The 24426-nt window shown below is 39.2% G+C and overlaps 1 protein-coding gene across 1 annotated transcript in view; it reads left to right on the top strand.

Annotated features, from left to right (window-relative positions):
* RSRC1 (arginine and serine rich coiled-coil 1) overlaps nt 1–24426 on the top strand; it is a 304072-nt gene that overhangs the window by 233592 nt on the left and 46054 nt on the right. Inside the window, exon 7 of the mRNA XM_054983579.1 lies at nt 21762–21830. Within this exon, the coding sequence (XP_054839554.1) occupies nt 21762–21830 (69 nt within the window). The remainder of the gene's footprint in view (nt 1–21761; nt 21831–24426) is intronic.

Genomic DNA, 24426 nt, shown 5'->3' with positions numbered 1-24426 from the left:
TGTGAGTCTGCCCCCTCGGCAAGACCTTCTCCTAAACGGGAGCCTAGTCCACCACGATCCCAGGAAGCTGCACCTAACGGCTTGGCGGATCGTTCCTCCCCTGTAGGCTTTACTGACGAGGTACAGAGGGTCCTCCTGAATGCCCGTCGGCCATCCACTAGGCGCGCTTATGCGGCCAAGTGGCGCAGGTTTGAGCTCTGGGCACTTGCCAGAGGAGTGGTGCCTGACAGCAGTCCCTTGGGGGTTGTATTCGAGTATTTGTGCCACTTGCGTGGCCTGGGCTTGAAGGTGTCCTCCCTCAAGGTACACTTGGCAGCGATATCAGCTGCTCACGCCCGAGTTGAGGGTGCTACGGTGTTTTCTCACCCACAATCCCACCAGTTCCTTAAGGGCATGTACAATCTTTACCCACCTGTGTCGGCGCCAGTGCCTCAGTGGTCGCTGTCCTTGGTGCTCTCACGTCTCATGTTGCCTCCATTTGAACCTATGGCTACATGCCCCTTGGATATGCTGTCCTACAAGGTAGCATTCTTGGTGGCCGTCACATCGGCCAGAAGGGTCAGTGAGCTGTCTGCACTGCGGTCTGACCCTCCCTTTCTTGTGTTTCATCCCAACAAGGTGGTCCTGCGTCCCTGCCTCGGGTTCCTGCCCAAGGTGGTGTCCGCCTTCCACCTCTCGCAGGATATCTCACTGCCTGCATTCTTTCCTCAACCTTCCTCTAAGGGGGAAAAGGCCCTTCATTCCCTAGACTTGAAGAGGGCCCTAGCCTATTACCTGGATAGGACGAAGGAATTCCGCTCCTGTCCTCACCTGTTTGTATGTTTTGGGGCCAAGGACAAGGGTAACAGGGCTTCCTCACAGACCCTGTCTAGGTGGATTGTGACGGCCATTAGCAAGGCCTATTCCCTGGCAGGGGTGGCTTGCCCGCTTCATGTCAGAGCCCACTCCACGCGGTCCCAAGCATCCTCTTCGGCACTCCTCAGGGGGGTGCCCCTGGTTAACATTTGTAAAGCAGCCACATGGTCCTCTGCAGACACCTTTGTCAGGCATTACGCCGTTGATGTCAATGCGGAGCAGGATGTATCTGTGGCCAAGGCTGTCTTACACTCCCTTTTTTCCTAAGGGAGTTTTGGAATGACTTTCTTGGCGTACCTGCTGGGTACCCTTGAGTGAAAGTGTGTATATATGTACCTGGGGGTGTGTATATATGTAAATATTGAGTATTTATGTGTCCTTACACAGTTTTTTACATAGATGTATATATGCATATCTATTTATTGTTGTTCTTGTTTGTTCAATAAAATTGTGTTGGACTTCACCCCCGCCTTCCGTATTGTGTGAAGCTTGGTACACTCCCATGTGTGGAGGCACAGAAGAACGAAGATGAAAACAGGGTTAACATACCTGTAACTTATGTTCATCGAGTTCTTCTGTGCTGACACACAACCCTCCCTCCTACCCCGCTGTGAACTCCAATGCACAATAATGTGATGGCTGTAACGGAAATTGGTGTTTTTAAGGTGTTATGGCTGAAGTGTGTTGGTCAAGCGGCGGCAAGGGAGAACTGAGGGAAGGGGCCGTTGGTCGCTGGAGGATCACGTGACCGTTTGGGCGGGAAAACGGTCGCTGAGGCGCGCGACAAACGGCCCCTTCGGAGCCATGGAAGCTCTAGAAAATTCTCCGGCGGCTGGCCTGCGCCTGCGCAGTCCCATGTGTGTCAGCACAGAAGAACTCGATGAACATAAGTTACAGGTATGTTAACCCTGTTTTCCTTCTTCCTATTCTGTTCAGGCAGTTTTCAAGTTCTGTTTCTTACTTCATCTTTTCCAAAATCAGTCTTTTCTTGCCTCATCTTCTTTCTAGTACTGTTGTTCATGACATGGTAATTTCTCATCTATACTGTTGCAATCTTTTCTAGCTAAATTTCCCTTGCAAGGTAAGGTACAATGGGTCTCTTAGAAGACGGCTTTGTGCCCAGTCCTAAAGTCTGCCAAGCGGCCCTAAAACTGAGTGCTGACACAACCTACTGACAATTGGGTCTTTTCTACAGGCTGAGAAAATGTACTTGCTTTGGACGTGATACTGCACTACAGTGGATAAATAAAGCCTTGGCTATGATCAGGCTGTCCATGTGCACAATTAAGAACTTGTTTTTTTAAAAAAACATTAAAAATAGATTTTTAAAAAATGTATGCTGTAGTAGGCACCACATATCTGCTAATGCTGTCAGTTTTTCTTACCCTTAATATTTTTCTGCGCTCTGTGACAGGGATACCATTTGTCCATTTATAGCAGGAAGCCTCCCATTGGTTGGGCTTTCATGCCTGCCGTTGCTCCTCTAAACAGCAGGAGAAAAGGCCTAGGCCAGAAATGATGTCCAGTGATATGTTATATCACTTCTGCACAAAACCTCAGATGTGACGCAAGTGTGTCAGGCGATGCTCTGGCATGTCTGAAAACTCCACGGTAACTCCAGCATTCTTGCGTCGCATCCAGGTTTTCAGGTGGATGTGACATCATGCATTTCCAGACGTAATTTCTGCCCATCTTCCCATTCAGAAAGATCCCGAGGATGCTGGCCTGTGGCCTGGCATCCGCTGGTACTCTCTAGGACACATAGGGCAACACTATACTCCCAATGTGCATTTCCTGACTTTTCTATACATTTTATTTCTGTGGCTGTGTCCTATGAACTCTCACCATGTTTCTGACATGTGTGCTATGTCTATATTCCCTTTCAGTACAGAGTGCTCGAGTTCTCACAATCTTGGCCTGATACTTCTAGCATTACTTCCTAAACACAAATTCTCTTTTTGTGTAAAACTTTCCCTGTAACTCTTTGGCTTTTCTACATGCCTGTAGCTCATTCCCAAGTTTTATCCTTCTTTGAGAGCCTAAAGTGTCAAGAAATAATGTTTGGGTCCATTTTTAAAATTTGAATTACTTTTTATTTTATTTTTTTTGCATCTCAAAAATAATTTTAAATGCTTGTTGCACTGCTCTGTGATTATGAACCCATTCTTCCTCAGAGCAGTGTTATAAAGCCTGCAGCATGCCTCGTTGTTGTGATGGCTTTGTATCTATTTATAACTAGAGTAAGAAGTAAGAAGTATAATGTATTTGATTTGGAAGATCTATTCTCATCGGCTGTAACTGATTGTCCATTATAAGAAAAGTGCACTGTAATTTAATTTGGCATTGTATTAAAATCAAAGCTGTCATTTCATTTGGCGGCACTTTAGAATTGTATCAACAAACCCAATAGCGTAGCTAGCTAATTACTTAATCAGTAAAAACAATCTGATGAAAACAACTTGCTTTGCTTAAAACAAAAACAGTACATTTATTTTTCATTTCCTAAAATACTTTATTGAATTATTGGTTTTTCAGCAACGCACTCATGAGGCGCCCCCATGTTTTAAAACTTATTTTAATAAATAGGTTTTCTTTCTGAGGTATAATACCTTGGATGGCTAAAAATAACATCACAAATCATGTTAGTTATATTCTTAATTGTTTTGACCATAGAATTAATTTTAAAGTCAAAGGGGGCATTGCTTTTTCATCATTTCTGGCTCAGAATATTCAGCATGTCACAGATGTTCATGAATAATGTCCATTTAAAACTGTTGGCAAGAGTGCTGGTGAGTTGGCTAGATGAATTAAATGTTGGGGGGATCTGACAGGCAGCACGCTGCTTTGTGATCATTCCAAAGTTCTAATAATCTCCCTCACCTTCTCTGCCTGCCACTAATGAAAGAGAATAGGTGATTGCACCTCAGGCTATGTTCTGCGCCTAATGACTCCTCCAAAGGCAGATTTATGAAGAAAAAATTAACTTTGAATGAGGATTGAATTGGCCCTGACAGTCTGATAGACTGTGACACAGATTCTGTGGCAAAACAGACGTAGCCCTAATTGATTATCAATATTTTAAGCAAAGTGATGAAAATAAGCATTAAGTGATGAGAAACACAGTCTTAATACAGTAGGCAGTAACCAGGATTTGGAGAGTCTTTGGGGAGACTGCCTCTGGTTGCTATTACTGAACTTTTATCTGTCAGTTCTTACTGATTCCTTTCTAACATTCATTGTCTCTAGTATATTTTTTCATTCCCTTATAAATCTGTGATTGGAATGCCAAGTATTCCTGGTATATCTGCTCTTTTTCTAGAGAAGTTTGTCATATTTTAATTTATTTGGATATAAAAACGGTTTTTCTCATACTTTGCAATAGGAAATTCATGCACATGTTTTTAAATCTCCAAGTATGAATGCACTTTTTTTTTTGTTTCTGTCGTCTATTTAATGTATGTCAAATAATTATATTGAAAAGGTATCAGTTTTGTGGTACTATATCAGAGTTTGCTTTTTAAAAAAAGATCTTGAATACAGCATGGCAGAAAGATCCTTGTAATTCACTTCTTGAAAGGCAGGCATTAATAGTAACAAAGGAACTCTGTAAATTGTATATATGAGTGCCCAAAATGTAGAAGATATTGGCAAGGTTAGCTGCCTTGAGCCAAAAAGGAAAGGAAGGGTATAAATATTTTAATGACTATAACAGAAGGGAATCTAGCTTTTATCTGGTAAATACACAGAATTACAGAGGTTCACTAGCATTAGCAATTTGATTCATTTATTACAAGTTGAATCCAAAGGTTGTTTTTGACCAGCAGAGGGGACTTCATTTCTCTTTATTTCCCCCTCCCACTGGACTCTTGCTATTCCCGAGGGGCTCTGTACCCCAGGAGCAGCATTTGGGGCAGCTCAGAGGGCTGTAGAAAGAGAGGTGAATTGGCAAAAATCCCCCTCTCTGGCACTGGTGTAATTGGCTTGTCAGCATAAAACAACCTTTGGATTCAAGGAATTTTATTCTCATCTCAACCCTATGTAATAGGATAAGCTGAGAGGTACTTGCTCAAGGTCACCCATTGAGTGTCATGGCTAAGGAGATATTTGAATTTCTATCTCTTGGGTCCAAGTTAGGTGCTCTAGCTAATATACCACACTCCTTTTTGATAGTCAGTTGACTTATTTACTTAATTTATACCCTACCTTTCTCTCCAGTGGGGCCCTAATGTTGCTTACATAATTCTCCTCTCCTCCATTTTATCCTCACAATAACTCTGTGTGTGTGTGACTGGCCCAAAGTCACCCAGCAAGCTTCCATGGCAGAGTGGGCATTCGAACCTGATTCTCCCGGACCCTAGTCCAACTCTCTATCCACTACACCACATTGGTTGTCAATGACCATTAGGTGATAAAATATTTAATGTGGCATTTGCATTGTTGTGTTGCTAACATTTGTTTGCATTTGTCACCACTTTCCATATCTGGAACATTCAGTGTAATGTATATGTGATAATTCAATTAGATTAGTGGAAGTGAATAATTATGGGTATTTTTTCACCTGTGACATACTTTGAAGATCTATCAGATAATTCCATATACATTAACAAATACACACCAAGCCACTTCTAATGATGCTGCACAATATCGTATACTTGTTGTTTGTACTGTACATGCATAGTAGTGTATTATGCAGTAATATACACTTGTCTAATATATAATCTTGAAGATTTATCAAATGTATTTCAAAGTATAATAACCCAGTAGATCATATATGAGTATTCATCAGAAAAGCCTCAAGCCTTGATAAAGTTAATAGATAACAGAAAAATAGCACACAAGCCTTGTAATGAATAATAGAATATATTTGTTGCATTTTTATTAGTGGCGTGTACATGCAAAAGATCCTTATTTTCATTTGACTAAAAAAAATAAAACATAACCATCTGAAGATTGATCTCTATCTCAGTATCTGAGTTGTGGTTCCGCACCTTTTCAACAGTTCTGTACTATTTGGGTGCTGCCTATATTTGGTTCAGCAATGACCTTGGGAAAAGGCTACATGCAACATACTTTTAGTCTGAATTTAGTGTATAACCCGCAGCAGAGCAATCATAGGTAAATAGTTTTAGAACCTGTATATAAGTTTGGGATGTTTTCTGCTAATATGCTAATTGAAAGTATGGCTGTTGTAGATACTATGCAAGAAGAGTTTTTATACCCAGTATTCCCATTACTTTATAAGGCAAATAATACTGGCAAAAAAGAATAGGAATATGTTATGTACATATTTTTAGATATTTAGTTAAAACTCAGGCTTATTTTTAAAGTGCTTACATTTGGGTAAGAATTTTTGTCTCTTGCTCCATGTTATAGCAACACGTTCTGTTGTACACTGAAGCTTGTTCTGAGTAGTATTTAAATAAGACTGTTAAATCTTAAATGTGAGAACTGTTAATAAAATGGAAGGATGGGTAGTAACAACATCCACTCAGGAGTAAATATTGTTGATACGAGTTTCTTGATTGATTGTCAGTTTAAGATAGCTTTTAAAGATTTGCTCTTCACAGAGCTACATTTTCTGCAGCATGGTTTGAAAATATAATCAGTGATCTATTCCATCTTTGAAAAGTATAATTCAGATGACTCTCATATGCTTTCTTTGGTATAACATTTTTTCTAATGCCAGTTTAAATAGGAGAAACATAGTCCTATTAAAAGTATCCTTTGCTTTAGCATAATTTTATTCTAGTGTACATTTTTCTGGCTGAAATCATTCAGGGGGCAAATAGATCAAAAGGTTTTAGTTCAACTTAATACTTTAGGATTAGACTAGCCTCCGATAATGAGTGCTTTATCTGTCATCTCATTTGTTTCATTCCAGTAGACAGACACAGTATGTTTAAATGTGGATATTATTCTAGTTGCGCCATCTAGTGAATATCCAATTCTTTGTGAATGACACCCTCATGAACACATTAACAGAAGAAAGTAATCAAACATAAACCAAATATTTGATTCTGTCATACTGTATATTCCTTGTCTTTTGTATCTGTTTTATTTTCAAATACCTGGTATAACCTAATATGAATTTTCCTAAATAAGGAGATTCTTTCAACATAACTCAGAGATTTTTAATATATGTGTTGAAAAGTAATTAGCTTTCCCCTTTTCACACTAACAACCTCTCACTATTAAATTTCTAGTTCAAGATTATTTTCAGAATAGAACAAGCTGAAAATAGCCACAAAAGTACAAAATATGTGGTCAAATTCTTGTAAACTGTAAATAAAGCACAGGCATGTAAATTGATCCATAATCATCTCTGCAAGTAAGCAGAAATCTCATCTGGCCTAGTATATCAAGCAAATTACATTTAGGCAGATTTCTATCAACTGAAAATTTCTCCTGAAGATATACCTGTATAATTTTGTATGATTTTTAACTGACAGTTTCGTACTTACACTTTGTGAGCTGCAACTGGAACAACCTAGCTAAGCATTGTGTCCTGGTTACAATTTTTACTTTTGAATGGTTGTCATGGATTGTATTACAGCAGAAGCAACACTCCCTGTATGATCAGCACTAGTCTGTAGCTCAGTTTTTCAGAGGCAATGCAAGACACAGTGGTGTCTGAAGCCTGGCACAGTAAAAGGTAAAATGTAGATGCCTGTACTTCTAAAGTTCATATGGAAAGAGAGTCCATTCATCTACATATTTCAAAAAACAGCTTTGGAATCAGTAGGATCAGGTAAGTTAAACTTATACTGGTTGCTCTATCTAAGGCTATCATTTCTGGGGAACAACTCCTCTGTGGATACTCACAATGCACACACGTTTGTAAGTTGTACATTGTCATGAGCTTCAGTTCTTTCATTTTATTAAATTCTGCTTGGTATTTATGTTCAAGTGAACGATGCTGTTTGTGTTGCAAACTGTGATTTAATGTCAATAGCTTCATTTAATGAGAAATATTTTTATGTGACTACTTATAGCATTAATGATAGCTACCTTGCATGGATGAAATCGTTGTGATATTGTTGGTAATGACCTGTTTTACCTGCTCTCAAGCTGAAAAATGCTAAAGTACACTATGTATGCTGCTTAGAAGGTTTACTCTTTATAAAGGTCACGTTTCCCCCTGAAAATCTGCTTTCATGTTTTGTTCTGTCAGATGTTGTTTGAGGAAAGATTGTTCAAATATTTCCTATTAGCATAATAGTTAGCTGTAAGGCCATAAGGCCATTTATATTTATTTCTGCTGCTGGATGCCTTAAGTCATCGTAGTTTTTTACGTGCTCTGGAGCCTTAGCCTCTATTGAGGCAGATTCATTCCGAATCAAGTTAATGTATAAGTTGGACTCAACAGCTTAAGAGAAAGTGTGAAAGCCTCTGTAAAAGTCTTGGTATTCTTTGTTCACAAGTGAAAAAAGCTGATGCAGAAGAATTCATTTTGTTTGTGCCTGTAAATAGTATAAGAAAACAGACATTTTATGGAACATGTAAGTTTTGTAGCTTGTTGCAACTAATAGTTATAGTGATTTCATTTTTTATGTAATAGCATTTGTGAGAATTTCTTTCAGCTACAGGTATGGTAGGACCATATGTGTATATCTAAAAACAGGGGGAAACCCCACTGAATGCACATTTTCATAAGTATTTATGTTCAAGAATTAATTTGATATATAACAAATTAAATTGTCAAAAGATAAAAAGTTAGAACAACTTTTGTCTTATCAAATAACTTCTTTTTTATATTTAATCCTGAGCATCATATTACATTTTTGTTATAATAAGTAGTTGCAGCTACTATTATTGCTGTTGGTGGTCATTTATATGTGCCTGGTTGATAGGGAGGGCACCATCCAGCAATAGTTTATGCATTTCTAAGTTCTAGTGATTTCATTGAACAAAACTTAGCTATACGCTCAACTTTCCCATTGAAATCAGAGACATAAAAGTGACTTACTTTGGCAGGAATTTGTCTGAACTTGTAACACTGCATTTCAAGTTGGTATTGCTTTTGTTGTGGTGCAAGTGAAATCTTATTAGGGCTATTTCTGTGTCCGCGGATTAATAAACAGAGTTAACTGTACTTGGTTGGCATCTTTTGCTGGAAATAAATGTGGCATTTTCTTAATGTTCCATGATTTACCTAGCATTACAGTTGGGGATTTGGACGGTAAAGGAAGCAAACAGCTGTTCAAAACATTTCCATGTGTAATGAAATGTGGGCCAAGAAGTCACATGTTCATTGTAATTTCCCATCTTTATATGCATCAGACTTGGTTGCTGATCTAGGAAGCTCTTCCTTGCAACAAAAGTTTCTTGCTCCTATGGCCTAACTGGGCCCTCATGGTGTACTTTTTTCTTTTTGCTTAATGGAGGATTTTCCCCTATGAGAGAGAGGAACTAGTCTTCTGGCCTAGAGCTCCAGAGAAGTTTGTGACTCAGGATTGGTCCTTGCACGTTTAGAAGGCAAAAGGGTTACAATCCTGAGTATTATGGTAGGGATCTCCAAGGAACTAAGAAAGCCCTCCCTGTCTAAAGCTTTGTGTGCATTTCTCTGGGATTGATTAGGAGGGTTGCCCATGGTGGTGGCCTTCATGCTGAGGAAGCATGGGCTGTGCCACCCTCTTCAAGGCATGTAAGTTGTGTTAAGAAATAAGTGTGGATAAGATATGTTAGGGACACTTTTATAACAACTGAACTTATATACTGCTCTTCTAGACAGATTAGTGCCTCACTCAGAGCGGTGAACAAGCTAGTGTTATTATTATCCCCACAATACCACTGGGGAGCTAGGGGTTAGAGGAGTGGCTTACCCAAGGCCATCTACTGAGCTCATGGAAGTAGTAAGATTCGAACCAGTAGAGTGCTGATTCGCAGCCGAACCGCTTAACCACTGTGCTACAGCAGCTCTCATTGCTTTCCTTATCCTGGAAACCTTCAATCTGTTAGAGTGTTTATCTTTTGTACATGTTGACTTTTTATTTTAAATGTGGTATTTTAATAAGACCTACTGTAACTTTGCTGAGGTTCTTTATATGCCTCAGATGTGGCAACTGATCAGAAAGCTTCCCCTTGCAGCAAAAGGCACACTGCCAGGGGAATTCAAGGTGGCAGGAGACCCCTCTTAAGTAAACACAAACCCTCAAAAACCAAGTTGGTGGCAATGGTTTGCCAAACCCTCCCACCCACCCAGTGATTAAGCAGGTTGGGTAGAAAGAAAGCACAAAGGGGGTGGGTATAGAATAGTTTGCAGCCTAACAAAGGGTATTAGTGATGAATCCCTCCCACTCCAGGGACCCCCCACCTCCACAAAACTATGGTTAAAGAATAACTGTCAATTAATTCAAAGCAAGTATAATAATTATAGAAACAGCCAAGAACTATCCAACCTCTTAAATTTGAATAAGTTTGATATCTGTATAGGCTAGCATCCAAAGGGCTGCTTCTGTGCACATGAAAGGTATCCCGTATAGTTTCAGAAATTGCAATTACCCTCAGTAGCAGCATTTTAAAGGATGAGAAGGGCTTCAGTGTAGGAAATACACATCGGACAAGCAGGATTCTACTCACGTTTCTTTGGATCCAACCTTTAATTTGTATATAAATAGTCACAGTGCTTTGTAATTTAATTTCCCTTGTTTGACAACAATTAACTTGTATTTTTGTCATTCAAATAAGATTTTGGGGGGGGGGTTAAAATTCTGTAAAATACTTGACTATTGCTTGAGTCGTCAATTGAAAAAACGAATTTTAATGGATCATTATGGCCAATCCAATTATCAGGAAGGTAGCATATGATACTTGCATACTAGATCGCCCTGCAACTTTTACAAGGAATGTTAAATATTAGGCATTTATAGTTATAAAGAAAGATAACTAATTATAAGATAACTATTTATGCTATCAAGTTGAGAGGCATAATAACACAAAGCCAGGGCTCTTTTTAAAGCTGTCTCAAGTGTGAAATGGCACCTTTCTCTAATTCCATGTTTGGTAATAGCATAAACCAGGCTCAATTCTAAGCCAATTAGATCTTTTCCAGCCATCTGTAAGCCTGCTCACAATATGTCAGAGTTCATAATCTTCAATTACTGCAGAGTTACGTTTGCCCCAATGACACTTTCTCACTGATAACTGTCTTCTTCTTCTTCTTCTTCTTCTTCTTCTTCTTCTTCTTCTTCTTCTTCTTCTTCTTCTTGTTATTATTGTTATTTTAGACACAGTGTTGCAGCCTGTATTTAGCCATTCATTCAGAACTGGAAAATTCTTTGTGGTCTCTATACATCAGTCTATGCATCTGAGCTTTGTACCTTCCTGAACAATATGTTAGGTGGCTTGGCAAGCTGCAGTATGAAGGGGAAATCATGTGAAATCCATCTCATCTTCTCTTGTGCAAGCAGAGCAACCCTAAGAGTTTGCCATCTTTTGCCCATTCCCTCCTTTCTGCAGTCCTTTGTGACATACAGTATATTGTTTAGTAGGCTTCCTTGACCCTCACTAGATACTTTTGGGACCATAAGAGGCTTCTGGGGCAAAGGAATGATGAAGATCCCCTTCCATTTGCAGGAATTAGGTTCCACCCATTATATTTAGGTTAAACTCTTAGCACTGTATTTCTTTGTAACATAACATACTTGGTAAAAGACATCATACTGTCTTTAAAACCTAACTGCTGTGTTGCAGAGTTAAAACAATTAGCGAGTTTCATGAAACTGGAACAGGGACAATTTGCGACAAATGCATCAAGTGCAGGGTCTTGCATCATCACAGTACTCTACAACATGCATGTTGAGCAATTGCAACTTTGAAAGACTATGGCATTCATTCAATTTTTATCCCTCCCTTTAAGGAAGAGCTCCAAGCAGTCTGTGGCAATTTAAGTGATTCTCCCACCCCAATTACTAGTAATTATGCAAGATTTGGGTCCAGGAGCACCTTGTTGTTCTTCTACTACAGACCAACATGGCTACCCACCTGAAAGAGTAATTATGGAGAACTTTCTTTTGAACAGGATCTGGGTACTTTATATTAGCTGTCTTCCAGAAAACGTTAATTGTCTTCTGTCATAAGCTACTGTGAGATAGGAACACATTATTAAAATATCTTACAGAACTATAATATTTTTGCAATAGGTAAGGTTTTTACACCCTCATTCTGCCAAAACCTCCAGGTTGAGCTTAAACCTTTACCCACTTTTCCTAATATTGAGGGTGTTGACATCAATTTTATCAGGTCTTGACATATGTCTGGTTTCATTTGAGGTCATTGCTAATACCACTCATCCTTATTACTGTGCACATACCTAGCAACTGGGAAAGGTAAATATTAATTGGGGAAGCGTGACTGTGCTCACTGAACATCTGGCCATATTGTGTAGCTTAAGTAATACAGGTATATACAAATAAGAGTGTACATACGTATGCACCATGTACAGTTTGCAACAAAATGCATCAAGTGCAAGATCTGGCATCATAGTATTCTGCAACATGTATGTAGAGCAATTGCAGCTCTGGAAGTCAGCGAATATCCCTTCCTTTAAAGAAGAGCTCGAAGTAGTTCATGGCAATGTAAGCAATTCCCCAGCACATTTTATTTTTGAAGCTGTTGCCAGTGAGCTTCATAGGTGAGCAGAGATTTGTGTCTTGGTCTCCTCAAATCATGTCATTCACTGCACAGCTTTGACTCTGATTTCTACTATGATACATACAACGGTAATACCTATTTCTTAGTATTTGATGTATTGAATACTGGTTACTTGCTTATTGGGTTAGAGTCTGCATTTCTGTGCATTCTTTTCTGGATTGTAGTCATTGACAGAGCCGACCTTAATGATAAAACCATAAAACAGCACAAAGTATAACAACGGTTTTTTAAAATAACTGTTTTGTTAGAATTTGTGGTAAGCTGATTAATAGATCAGCATCCTAAACCCATTTAAGCATAAGCATTTATTCATTTCAATTATAATTGTACTGTGATTTTTCTACATAAAAATGCACAAAAGTAAAGGGGAAATGCCTTGCAAGTTAGTATGTAAAGTTCTAATTGACTCTGGGAAGGTGAAAAATATTAGTTTCTACAGAAACTAATTTGTTTTTTGTTTATTGCTTCCATTATTGCTGTTAGATTTTAATCACTGCTTTGTAGTCATTTTATAATGGATTTATTTTCCTCCGATGGGGGAGTAACATGAATATCCCAATTTCTCCTTTTTGCATCTCTACAAACAGCCTGTGCTTGGTCATTTTGATGGCCACGTTGTAATTAATTAGCATAAAGTATTAGCAAACTCTGGCACATGTTGATGTATTTTGTTTGTTCTCTTTTTTATTCTTAAATTTTACAGATTATTACATGGTAATCTGACATGCTAGTTATTTTGGTTGGAATGGGCTGCTTTCCATGTAACATTCCCTGATCCTGTGGTTATTTGGAATATGTGAGGAGAGCTCTATCCCACCAGTGTCCCATAGCCAGCAACCAAAAAGAGGGGTGGAGCCACAGTTGGCAGCTCAGAACCCTCAGTTAAGAGCTGCCATGAGGTGCAACTATCCAGCATCCTCCTCCATCCTCCCCCCAGTTGTAAGGGATGCTACTGTGTAATGGCAGCTAGCTGTATTTCCCTGAACTTCTTTGTATATTCTGTATATGCATCTGAAAAAAACTTTACTGTTGACAGCTTGTGAGGTCTGCTTTTAAGATTTTGCCCTTCTGATTTACTCTTAAATGTGTGTGGGTTTTTGTTGTTACTGGGGTTTTTTTTACAATAAAAGATGAGAAGCATCTTACAATCAGGTTGAAAGAGAATAGAAGACATATGCAGATTGTTTTGAAATGTATAAGTTTTTAAGAGGGGGAAAATCTTAAATGGTACTTTTCTGACTCTTGAAGATCATTTTGTTGCATTTTTTATTAACAGTATTACTTAAAACCCAGTACTCACTTATATTGTCTTTAAAACTCTTCTTTTGTTGAAAGTATGAAATATCAGTCATTGCATATGTCTTCACCACTGACAGTTTATTAGGCATTTGCAAAGTAGGTTAAAGTAGTGTTTGTGTTGATGCAGCTGTGAAATTGCTGAATTATGTTTTCCTGAAACATCCACTTTCGCTGAGACAAAAGTTTATATTTTCTAGCATCTTCTGCTTTTTTAGTATTGTCTGTCTTTCCCATTGCAACTCTCCAAATGTAGTGAGCATCTGTGATGGTTTAGGGATCCTCTAAAGGATCAACTCATTTCTGCTCATCACATTTTACATCAGGATCTTTCATTTCTCATTCTCATTGTTTATAAGAAGCTATTCCATTTGACTTTGGACAGAAATGGTAGGAAGTATTTTATGTGGGAAACATTTCCATTATTTAAAAAATTAACTGTAGGATACATTTGCATAGTGGTTCTCTTTCTGTGATGAGTGATTGTACAAACCAAGATGGTCTGAAAAAGTACTCTAACCATGTAGTCCTAAGTGGAGGTCTACCCGTCTAATCCTGTTGGCTTAAATACAAGGGAATAAGGTAAGATGGAAATGTTTTAAATAAATAAAATAAAAGACTTAGAAGGAAGCGACTCTGTTTAGCATTGTTTAAGCACTGTAAGTCTGCTATAAACTCTAATAAACTTTTTTTGAGTCAGTGACCTGTACCCAACCACTCTACTCATCTGTGTTCCTTCAGCCTAAGTGGCCTTCCTCCAGCTTAAGTGGTTCTTCCAGTGAAGTAAGAGCCATTTAAGTTGGAGGAAGGCTGTTTAGACTGGAGAAAGGCTTTAAGCTTTGTTGAGTAGAGTGGTAGGATACAGGCCAATGTTGTTTACTTGAATATTTAGATATTGGGCATTCTGGGACATATCTGTTCATGAGGGAGTATGTACAAGTTATCGTTCATGTGTCATATACCGTGAAAGCAGAGTTAGGGCAGTACTAGATCTGGTGGTCAACATGAGGCTACTGCCATTACAGCAGTTCCATGTTAAATTTTCTTCCCTCTCCCCACAGTATTTTGCTAAACTTACTTTGGTGGTCCTTTCCCCAAGATTCTCCATACAAGTCAGCCGACAGTGAGAAAAGCGAAAATGCATAATACAGTATCACAACATCTGCCAATATCTTACATGAGGTGGAGGGAGGAAATGTCATGCATCACATTTAGGTCTGTCCATGTCAAGAATCACACCTAGTTCTGTGGAGCTACTTGAGTCACAGCATTTATTTTCTTTTACCTCATCTTTATACTCTGCTGAAGAATGTGTCATACCACACTAACAAGTTCAGTACTAATGTCCACAAATGTGGCTGCCAGATCATTGTCAACTGCTACAGATCTCACCTTGGCAACTTTCTGCCTTAGTCCTACACAGCATAAGATACCCATTTCTCTCCCATGCATTCTGTGCATTGTACAGAATATGGGAAGAGGACAAGAAGTCACTAATGTCTCCTCTCTGACAGTCTCTCTACACAAAACATCTTACACAGGGACGCTTAAGTGTAGGGAGATGCAATGTTAGCTGGGAAGGATAGTTTAAAAGGACAGAGCAGGCAGAGATCACTCCTCAGAGGGTTTATTAATTTCATCTTCACCTCCCTGAAGGCTCTGTCAATTTCAACTTCCCTTTGAGGAGGAGAAGATGAAATTAACAAACCCTCTGAGGAGCCATCTCAGTGGGCTCTGTGTAGAGAGGTGAAATTGACAGAGCTTTCAGCTCTGTCGTTTTAAACTACACTTCCTGGATAACATTGCGTCTTCCTACACTTGGGTGTCCCCATGTTAAAATGTCTCATGTAGAGAGACTCTGTGTCTTACCACATATACAGAATAATTAAGGTGAGGGGAAAGGTCAAACCCTATCTGGCTTTGCAGACATAAACATAAGAAGAACCCTGCTGGTATAGCATCTGGTCTGTTACACTTTCTAAAATAAAACTGTCTCATACTGTCAGATCATTGGCTTAACCTTGTCCATTGTGGTCTATTCTGACAAACACTAGGGTCTCAGGTAGTCATTCTAGTTCCTGCTACCTAAGATACTTTCTGTAGGAAGTGCTTGAGCGTGAATGTGGGACCTTGTGCATACAAATCATGTATTGTACCACTGGACTGTGGCCCCTCCCATTCCACTTGAAAGCAAAGTAAGAGGCTACAAATGCGAAAGCTACAAGCACTGATAGAGACTCCCCCAGCTTCTTACACAGTGAGGGAACAGAATTTCATCCCCAGAATCTTATGGAGCTAAGGAGGACTCAGTCTACATTCCAATCCCCAAAAAAGGGGATGCCAAGGAGTGCAGTAACCATCGGACAATTGCATTAATCTCCCATGCAAGCAAAGTGATGCTCAAAATTATACAGCAAAGACCCTTACGATATATGGAACGAGAAATGCCAGATGTTCAAGCTGGATTCAGAAAAGGAAGAGGCACCAGAGATCACATTGCAAATTTATGATGGCTAATGGAACATACCAGGGAATTTCAGAAGAAAATTAGCCTGTTTTATAGATTACAACAAAGCTTTTGACTGTGTAGATCATGAAAAGCTGTGGAGAATCTTAAAAGAAATGGGAGTTCCACAACGTCTGATTATTTTGATGCGTAACCTGTACTCTGGACAAGAGGCTACTGTCAGGACAGAATATGGGGGGAAAAGAATGGTTTTCAATTGGCAAGGATGTCAGACAAGGATGCATATTATCTCCCTACCTGTTCAACGTCTATCCAGAGTATGTCATAAGGAAAGCTGGATTAGATCTAGAAGAAGGTGGAGTGAAAATTGGTGGGAGGAACATTAACAATTTGAGATATGCAGATGACACCACATTACTAGCAGAAAATAGTGAAGACTTGAAACGATTACTGGTGATGAAGGTTAAAGGGGAAAGCGCCAAAGCAGGATTACAACTGAACATCAAGAAGACAAAAGTAATGACTACCGAGGAACTACACAATTTTAAAGTTGACAATGAGGAAATTGAAGTTGTGCAAGATTTTCTATTCCTTGGCTCAATCATCAACCAACAGGGAGACTGCAATGAAGAAATCAGAAGAAGATTGAGACTTGGAAGAGCAGGTTTGAGGGAGCTCGATAAGATCCTTAAAGATAAAGATGTCTCTCTGGGAACCAAGATCAAGATAATCCAAACTATGGTATTCCTGATTGCCATGTATGGATGTGAAAGTTGGACGGTAAAGAAAACTGACAGGGAAAAAATTGATTCATTTGAAAATGTGGTGCTGGAGGAGAATTTTGCAGATACCATGGACAGCCAAAAAGACAAATAAGTGGATCAAATCAAGCCGGAATTCTCCTTAGAAGCTAAAATGACAAGACTAAAGCTATCGTACTTTGGTCACATCATGAGAAGGCAAGATTCTCTGGAAAAGTCAATAATGCTAGGAAAAGTGGAAGGCAGCAGGAAAAGAGGAAGACCTAAAACGAGGTGGCTTGACTCAATAAAAGAAGCCACGTCCTCCAGTTTGCAGGATTTGAGTAGGTCTGTTAGAGATAGAGATTCATAGGGTCACCATAGGTTGGAAACGACTTGATGGCACATAACACACACACAAGGAGGACTGTGAAGACACTTCGAATGATCAAGAAAGATTCTTGCTTTTGCTGTTCCTAGCACAAAGTGACTCAGGCTGATCCCACCTTTCCAGAAAATTCTCTGCATATGTGATGCAACTAGGGGGATGTAATTGAGGGGATATCTGGAAATAATTGACTACAAGGCCTGTTGAAATGGATAAACCAGTGCTCACTTAGCACTCCAAGATGGCTGAGTTTAATTTCAAACATACAAGGTTGAGGAAGCTGATTTTACAAGGTCTTAGAATTGTATCTTTCTGCCGGGCCTGTGAGACAGAGTTATTCCGCCAGGCTCATGGCTGAGGTTGGGCCTCCGCCGGCCGGAAGATGCAACATCCCCCTTCCTGTGAAAGCTGCCCACCACTGTTTGTTTTTCAGCTGCTGTTACTCTGCTGCTATATCTAGTTGTACTGCTGTGTTGCTTGTTAGTAGTTGTATTGCTGCCGCAAGGCAAAGAGTGCTGCTATTTTTATATGAAGCTTTAATGTTTTAATATAGAATGTTTTAAAATGATTTTAAGGTTGTTATCCGCCCTGAGCCCGCTTGCGGGGAGGGCGGAATACAAATATGATAGAAAGAACGAAGGAACGAACGCAGGTCATGTTTTTGCTTCATTACTCATTTGGTGGTGGAGAGTGCCCTCAAGTCATAACATAGACTTATGATGAGGCTGTTGCTATGTTCATGTATTCTTTAGATATTTTAAGGGGCTAAAGGAATTATGTTTATTGGATGGAGTTTGATCTTTGAAACTCCAAATTATAACTTCAGTGGATTCAGAGCAAATATATCTGCTTGAATTTATAAGCACATGCAGTATTTTTTCCAGTATTACACTAAAAAAGAAACACAGAGGTTTATCATTCTGGCTTCTATTAACTATGATTCATTAGAATTTTAGACATTTTGGAAAACAGATTTCCATGTCAAATCTAAGAACATATACTTAAAAACCATTCGCACTGATATCAGTGGAACATGCTTCCAAGTAAGTGGCCTGGGGATCTCAGTTTGTGGGCTGCATTAAATCATATGCTATTTAGGATGTTTGTACTCATTATTCTTTTGCTGCCTTACTCAAATAATGATGCAAGAAAGAAAAATAAATGTCACCTTCAAAATATGTTTTAAATGTCTACTGGTACATAGAAGACTAGAAAATTGGCAGGGTATAGGTTATACTTAAACAAAAAATGCTTGCCTAACCAGGGGATAAACATCTTTTTTTGCTTATGATTTAGTTATTTTTCAAAAAATGTAATGAACTGTTTCTATGCAGAGAACAAACTGGCATAGTGGAATAAATAAATCAAATTTAAGCTTGGTAGTTTATTGAATCTAAATTTTGCCTGGTTGGCCCAAGAGCTATATATAAGCAATCCATCTTGTGTTGATAATGGAGGATCTTGAAACCCACCTAATGTTTGCATTATTAAATTTCAGTCTAATGAGCTTTGCTAATACATATTGAAGATGGTTGTAAGGAGTGGAATGTGAATCTGAGCAGGATAATTTGAAAGAAACATAAGCTGAGCATTTTACATGACTCAAGGGGTATCACTACAATTACACATATAACCAAAATTGAATTCAAATGGAATTTCTATTATCCTTGCCTTGCTACTAAGGAGAATAAAGTGTAAATGAAGTAAAAGACTTTACAGTTACTGGTGGTTTGTTTTTATTATCTAATTTAATAGATTCTTGTAAAGATATTACTGGCAGAAAAGTTTTAATATTTCATGACTTTAAATGTAGTCTAAGTGTGTCTAAAAGCTTGTAAATGGAAACAGATGTCTCTGTAATTGCTTCTATCATTTCAGAACATCAGTATTTAAGCTGTATGTTTTCAGAAGGTGTAGCTACTGGCAGCAAAGAGGCATCAGGTTTTGAAAGTTGTGGTCATGTGGCATTCATGTCCTTCATATTTAATATGTAAATCGAATATTCATATAACTGATGAGTTGATGCAGAGGAAGAAAATTGTTTCTTTATAGTTGGCTTATAATGGATTTATTGCATAGTAAGGTCTATTCTAAAGTCTCACTATCCATATTTTGGTTCTTTATATTTTGACAAGGCAGTACTTTTAAAAACAATATTTCATCAACTATAATACTATTAGAGACTTATTCTCACTAAGTTCACTCATCAGGCAAAGAGATAGCAATAAAACAGAATGGCCCCTTTGAGACATTAATGCTTTGGAATAAATGATGTGCTAGAACAGAAATTTAATTAATTTACAGAGTATATTGATAGTCCCTTGTTACTGTGCTGTATATTTTTAATCTTCTTTAACATCCGTAGTAAAGTGTTTAAAACCCTTGCAGTTGAGCAACTTGTAGGTAATTAAGTAATAAAGGAAGAAGTTTCTAAAGGAAAGAAGATTCTTTTTAGAGTATGCTGTTGGAACATGAATGAAATATCATTCCCCATACAAGTATCTCAGCACCAGATCATACACTGGACATGGATATGGATCCCCCTATATCTGCTAACTTGGAAAGGGGGAACTCAGTCTCAGCATCCCTTATTGATCATGTCTGCCATCATTCTGATGCAGGAGAGGGGAGAAAAGCAGTCTTTATAATGCATCTGGATGTAGGCTCTAAACACCAGTGTTAATTCCTATCAGCCTCCCAGGTCCTGTATTAAACTATGAAATTCTGAATGTAGAATGTAATGCTGTATTGTTAAGAAAGGTTGCCGTTAAAAAGATATTATTTTAAATATACAGCTTGGTTTGGATCCAGCAGTGTACAAGCAGGAACATAAATGGACTTACACAGTCTAAGCACTTTCCTTTTTATATATTATGGCGCCCAGATATTGGTTGCACAAGATCTGGGCCAAGCAGAACTACAAGTGAGGGTAAAATAAATTTGATTTAGCGTAAGTGGCTACCATGATATCTTCCTTGCCTTTCTGCTTGCTCAAAGGCTCTTGTGTAAGCAGAAATTGTGCATCCAGTGTAGCCACATAGCCCATTAATGTTTACACTCTAGGAATATTACATATTTGCTTTCAAGAAATTATTTTAGAACAATGTATATTTTAGCAGATTTGATTTGAAGTAAAGATAGATATGTGAGTATTTATTTATGTATTCAATTACCTAGCTAGGTGTTGGAGTTATATGTATGTGTATGCCTGGATAAATGTGATGTCTGAACTGGAAAAAAACCCTATGAATTTAGGACTCACCATACATGTTAAGCATCCTAATTCTGTTAGGAAGGCTCCTCCCATTAGGTCAGGAGGCATGGTCTAACTCCAGAATAACTTCAAAAGGTCTCTCTTTTGACTTTGTGGTAGAAAAGCAGGATCTGGGCAGGACTTCTTGGAGTGTGAGGTTCCCCCCCGCCCTTGCAGGTTTTGTCATAGATTCTCATTTGATAAAAGTGGAAGGATATGGTGCAGGCTTCTGTTAGGACTTTATAGGACATTATAAAACATGTATTTTCCTTAAGGGGTGTCAGATTCAAAGGAGGGTAATGCAGATGGCATTGTTTTTTACTATGAAGCTCCTTGTTTAACTGGAAACACTAAACTCCAGAAACCAAGAGAGAAAAGAGACTTTTTTCCCTGTGAATTCCTGTGTCTCGGGGCTTCTGCAGGGCATCCTCCCCTCTGATGATCTGCACAGGAACAAGTTTAAAGCATCTGTCATCCTGCTCTTCTTCCAGAGAGCTCAAAGAAACATACATAGTACTCTCTGCCCATTTTTAAAATCTTAACAACAACCTTGTGGGGTCAGTTGGGCTAAAAAGAAGAGACTAGCCCACCTAGGGAATGTAATGGCTGAGTATGGATTTGATCTCTCAAATCCTAATTCTGTACTACACCACACTGGCTCATGTATGTCAGAGAGGAAATCGGGGGTTTGTGAGAACTTCCTGTTGATCTGCTCACCTGTTTTGTTTTGTTTTAAGTTATAGTACTACTCAGTCTGTTAAGACAGGCACTCAGTTTTCTTCGATACATCTGCAGTTGGAACCTGCCTCTTGAGAGACTTGACCCAAGAGAGAGGCTTTCCCATATGATTTAGAATGATTTTTGGAAGCCATAGAAAAGAAGAATTTTTAAGAAATTTTCTTTTCAAAGTAGGCTTAGAATGTTGTGGCATATCACAGTGTGAGATTCAGTGCTACGGCTGTAATAAGTTCTGAAACACTAGCTTTGTATTGAATCCCCCCATGTTTTTTCCATCTAAGATGCAACAAAGCATGGTACTTCCTCTAGAAGGCCTTTTTGTGTATAAAAATGCTAACAATACTGAACTAATCACTGTTTTGTTTATTTTAGCTAAAGCAGATGAAGCATTAAAAGCTAAAGAAAGAAGTGAAGAAGAAGCAAAGAAGAAAAAGGAAGAAGGTAATTCATCTGATCTTCCAATGTGGTAACTAGTCACTCAGACTTGGGTCAGAATTTGAAGGTAGTTTCTGATAAACTAGGAAACTGAAATTTGATATACAAATAGTCCAAAATTTGATTACTAGAAAGGCCTGAAAATTGGACATTTTTGCACCAAGCAGTCCTGGGGTATAAAGGTTACATTGTAAGAGCATTACTATATACTGGCAGTTTCATTCTTGATCCACTTCTATTTGCAATATGGAACTTCATGCCTCAACTGTCCCACTGTAGCTTACAGTGTTCCCCAAGCACTTTCCCTGGAATTCAGATGACCATAGGAATTTAACTAGATACAATTTGCAAGCTACAGTAGGAGAGAGAAGTAGGGGTGTGCACCCAAAAAATATTCGGGTTTCCCGCTTCGGGTTTACCCGAAGTGGGAAAAAGCTTCGGAATAAATCCTGATATCTGAAGCAGGATGCCGCTTCGGATTTGGGTTCCTAAGTCAATTTGGTATGCTCCATAAAGATTTGGAGCATACTGAATGGAGGGGGGAGGCCACCTCACCCTTAAACTCCCACCCCTACCCTTTAACCCCATCCCCCACCCTCACCCCACTTACCTGGTCAGGCTCCAGTTGGCCTTCCCTGGCGCCGCCGCAGCTGGCGCAGCTGGCCAGCAGGCAGGGCCTTCCCTGCTACCGCCGCGGCCGGAAGAGCTGTCCAGCAGAGAGGGCCTTTCCTGCTGCTGGTGCCACACTGGTGCAGCTGGCCGGCAGACAGGGTCTTCCCTGCTGCCGGCGCCGTGCCAGCGTGGCTGGCCAGCAGAGAGGGCCGCCACCGCCGGAGGCCAGCGGGGAGGTAGGGGGGCCTCCTTCTCCTGCCGGTGCCAGGTAAGTGGGGGTGGGGATAAAGGGTGGGAATGGTAAAGTTTAAAGGGCCCTGCTGCTTGCGAAAGGGCCCTTTAAACTTAACTCCCAGGACCCCTGAAGCATTACGAATGCTTCGGGAAGCTTTGCTGGCCCTGATTTGGAAATAACGAAGCTTTCTGAATCGGGCCCGATTCGGGTATTTTACCCAAATCGGATACCCAAAGCGCACACCCCTAGGGAGAAATACTACAGTAGGAGGATGCTCTGGTGGGAGGTATGGCAGTAACTGTGTTTTGTCTGGTGCTTTTTTATTGTATATGTTGACAAACTGAACAGCAGCGTGTGATTAAGTAAGGTTTTATGCCTCTGCCTTTAAAATTTTTCTTTAGGAGAAACTGGAGCTCATATTCCTGTTCAATGAGTCACCACTAGTTGGGAGGTAGAATATAGAGGAAAAGGTAGAGGGTGAGATGAAGTGTCCTGAGAAAGCTTCATCAATAGCTGAATGCAGCTACATCATTCTTCTGCTCCTTGCTACCATCTCTGTATGCAGGAGCCTGAGAGGGATAGTGTTGTTTGATTGTTTGTTTCATTTATAGTCCACCTTTCTCACTGAGACAAGGCAGATTACATAGTGTGAGATTAGTACAATCAGTATCAAGGACATTTCCATACAGTGTCAAGGATATTTCCATAAACAATGCCATTGGGCAGATAAATGCAAGTTTACAAAGACATAGCATTAGCAAGGATCCAATACAGAGTTGAAGAAATGCTGAAACAGAACATAATCAATTCTAGGACTGACATTAGACAATATGAAGCATATAGGAGTAATATTTAAAGGAACAGATAATATGTAAGGCAACATAGTGGTGAAGTCAGTGGTCCCTAACTCATTAGCGAAGCATCTTAGACCCCCTCCCTACAATACAGCCCTCCTATCTGAGTAAAAAGCCTTTTTGAATAATTTGATTTTCCATTGTTTGTGGAAAGCCAGGAGAGTGGGGGCCCTTCTGACCTCCTCAGGCTATTGAATAACCTGAGATTTCTACATTTCAGCATTATGACAAACCACAGTCAATAAACAAGCCATATATAAACTGGTTTAGAATTCTACTTTAGGATCTACCAACAAGCAGTAGTTGGCTGAGTAACTTGCTTTCAGGTATCACATTAATCTTGAGTTTAATCAAACTATGATTTAGGAACTGTAATTTATCATGACATTTGAATATAGCTAGAGAGAGTGTGCTGTTCTTCTGCCTGGAGGAATCCCAACAGCCGTGCTACTTCATCTCCAAGACACCCCCATGTGGTATGCTCAGCTTAATTGCATCTTTCAGTGCAATTGCATCTTCCATTGCAATCTCTAACTAGCTTTCTAGTATACAGGCAATTGACTGACACCATATACTGAACTTTGCTAATGTGCACTGGAAAACTGAAAATATAAAACTTAATTAGCTTCATAGATTTTAAAGTGATAATTTTATTTTTGCTTACTATCTTAGGTAGAGATGATTGTAGCTGTTCAAATTTCATAAACTTCAGTTTAATGATCTGTTAAAATGGTAGAAGCTTTTCTTTTCTCTAACTTCAAAGCACACTGGGCACTCATTACATCTGAAGGAAATCTTTACTTTTATGTTAATTTTCTAATTATGTTATCCAGATACACTGTGTGTGACAGTGTTATAATAGGCATGTACGCTTCTCACATTTAGCAATGTCCATTGCGAC

This window comes from Eublepharis macularius, chromosome 6 (genome assembly GCF_028583425.1).
Source record: "Eublepharis macularius isolate TG4126 chromosome 6, MPM_Emac_v1.0, whole genome shotgun sequence".
Classification (NCBI taxonomy): domain Eukaryota; kingdom Metazoa; phylum Chordata; class Lepidosauria; order Squamata; family Eublepharidae; genus Eublepharis; species Eublepharis macularius.
Note: the sequence above shows the minus strand (reverse complement) of the source record. Positions and strands in the feature narration are given on the sequence as shown.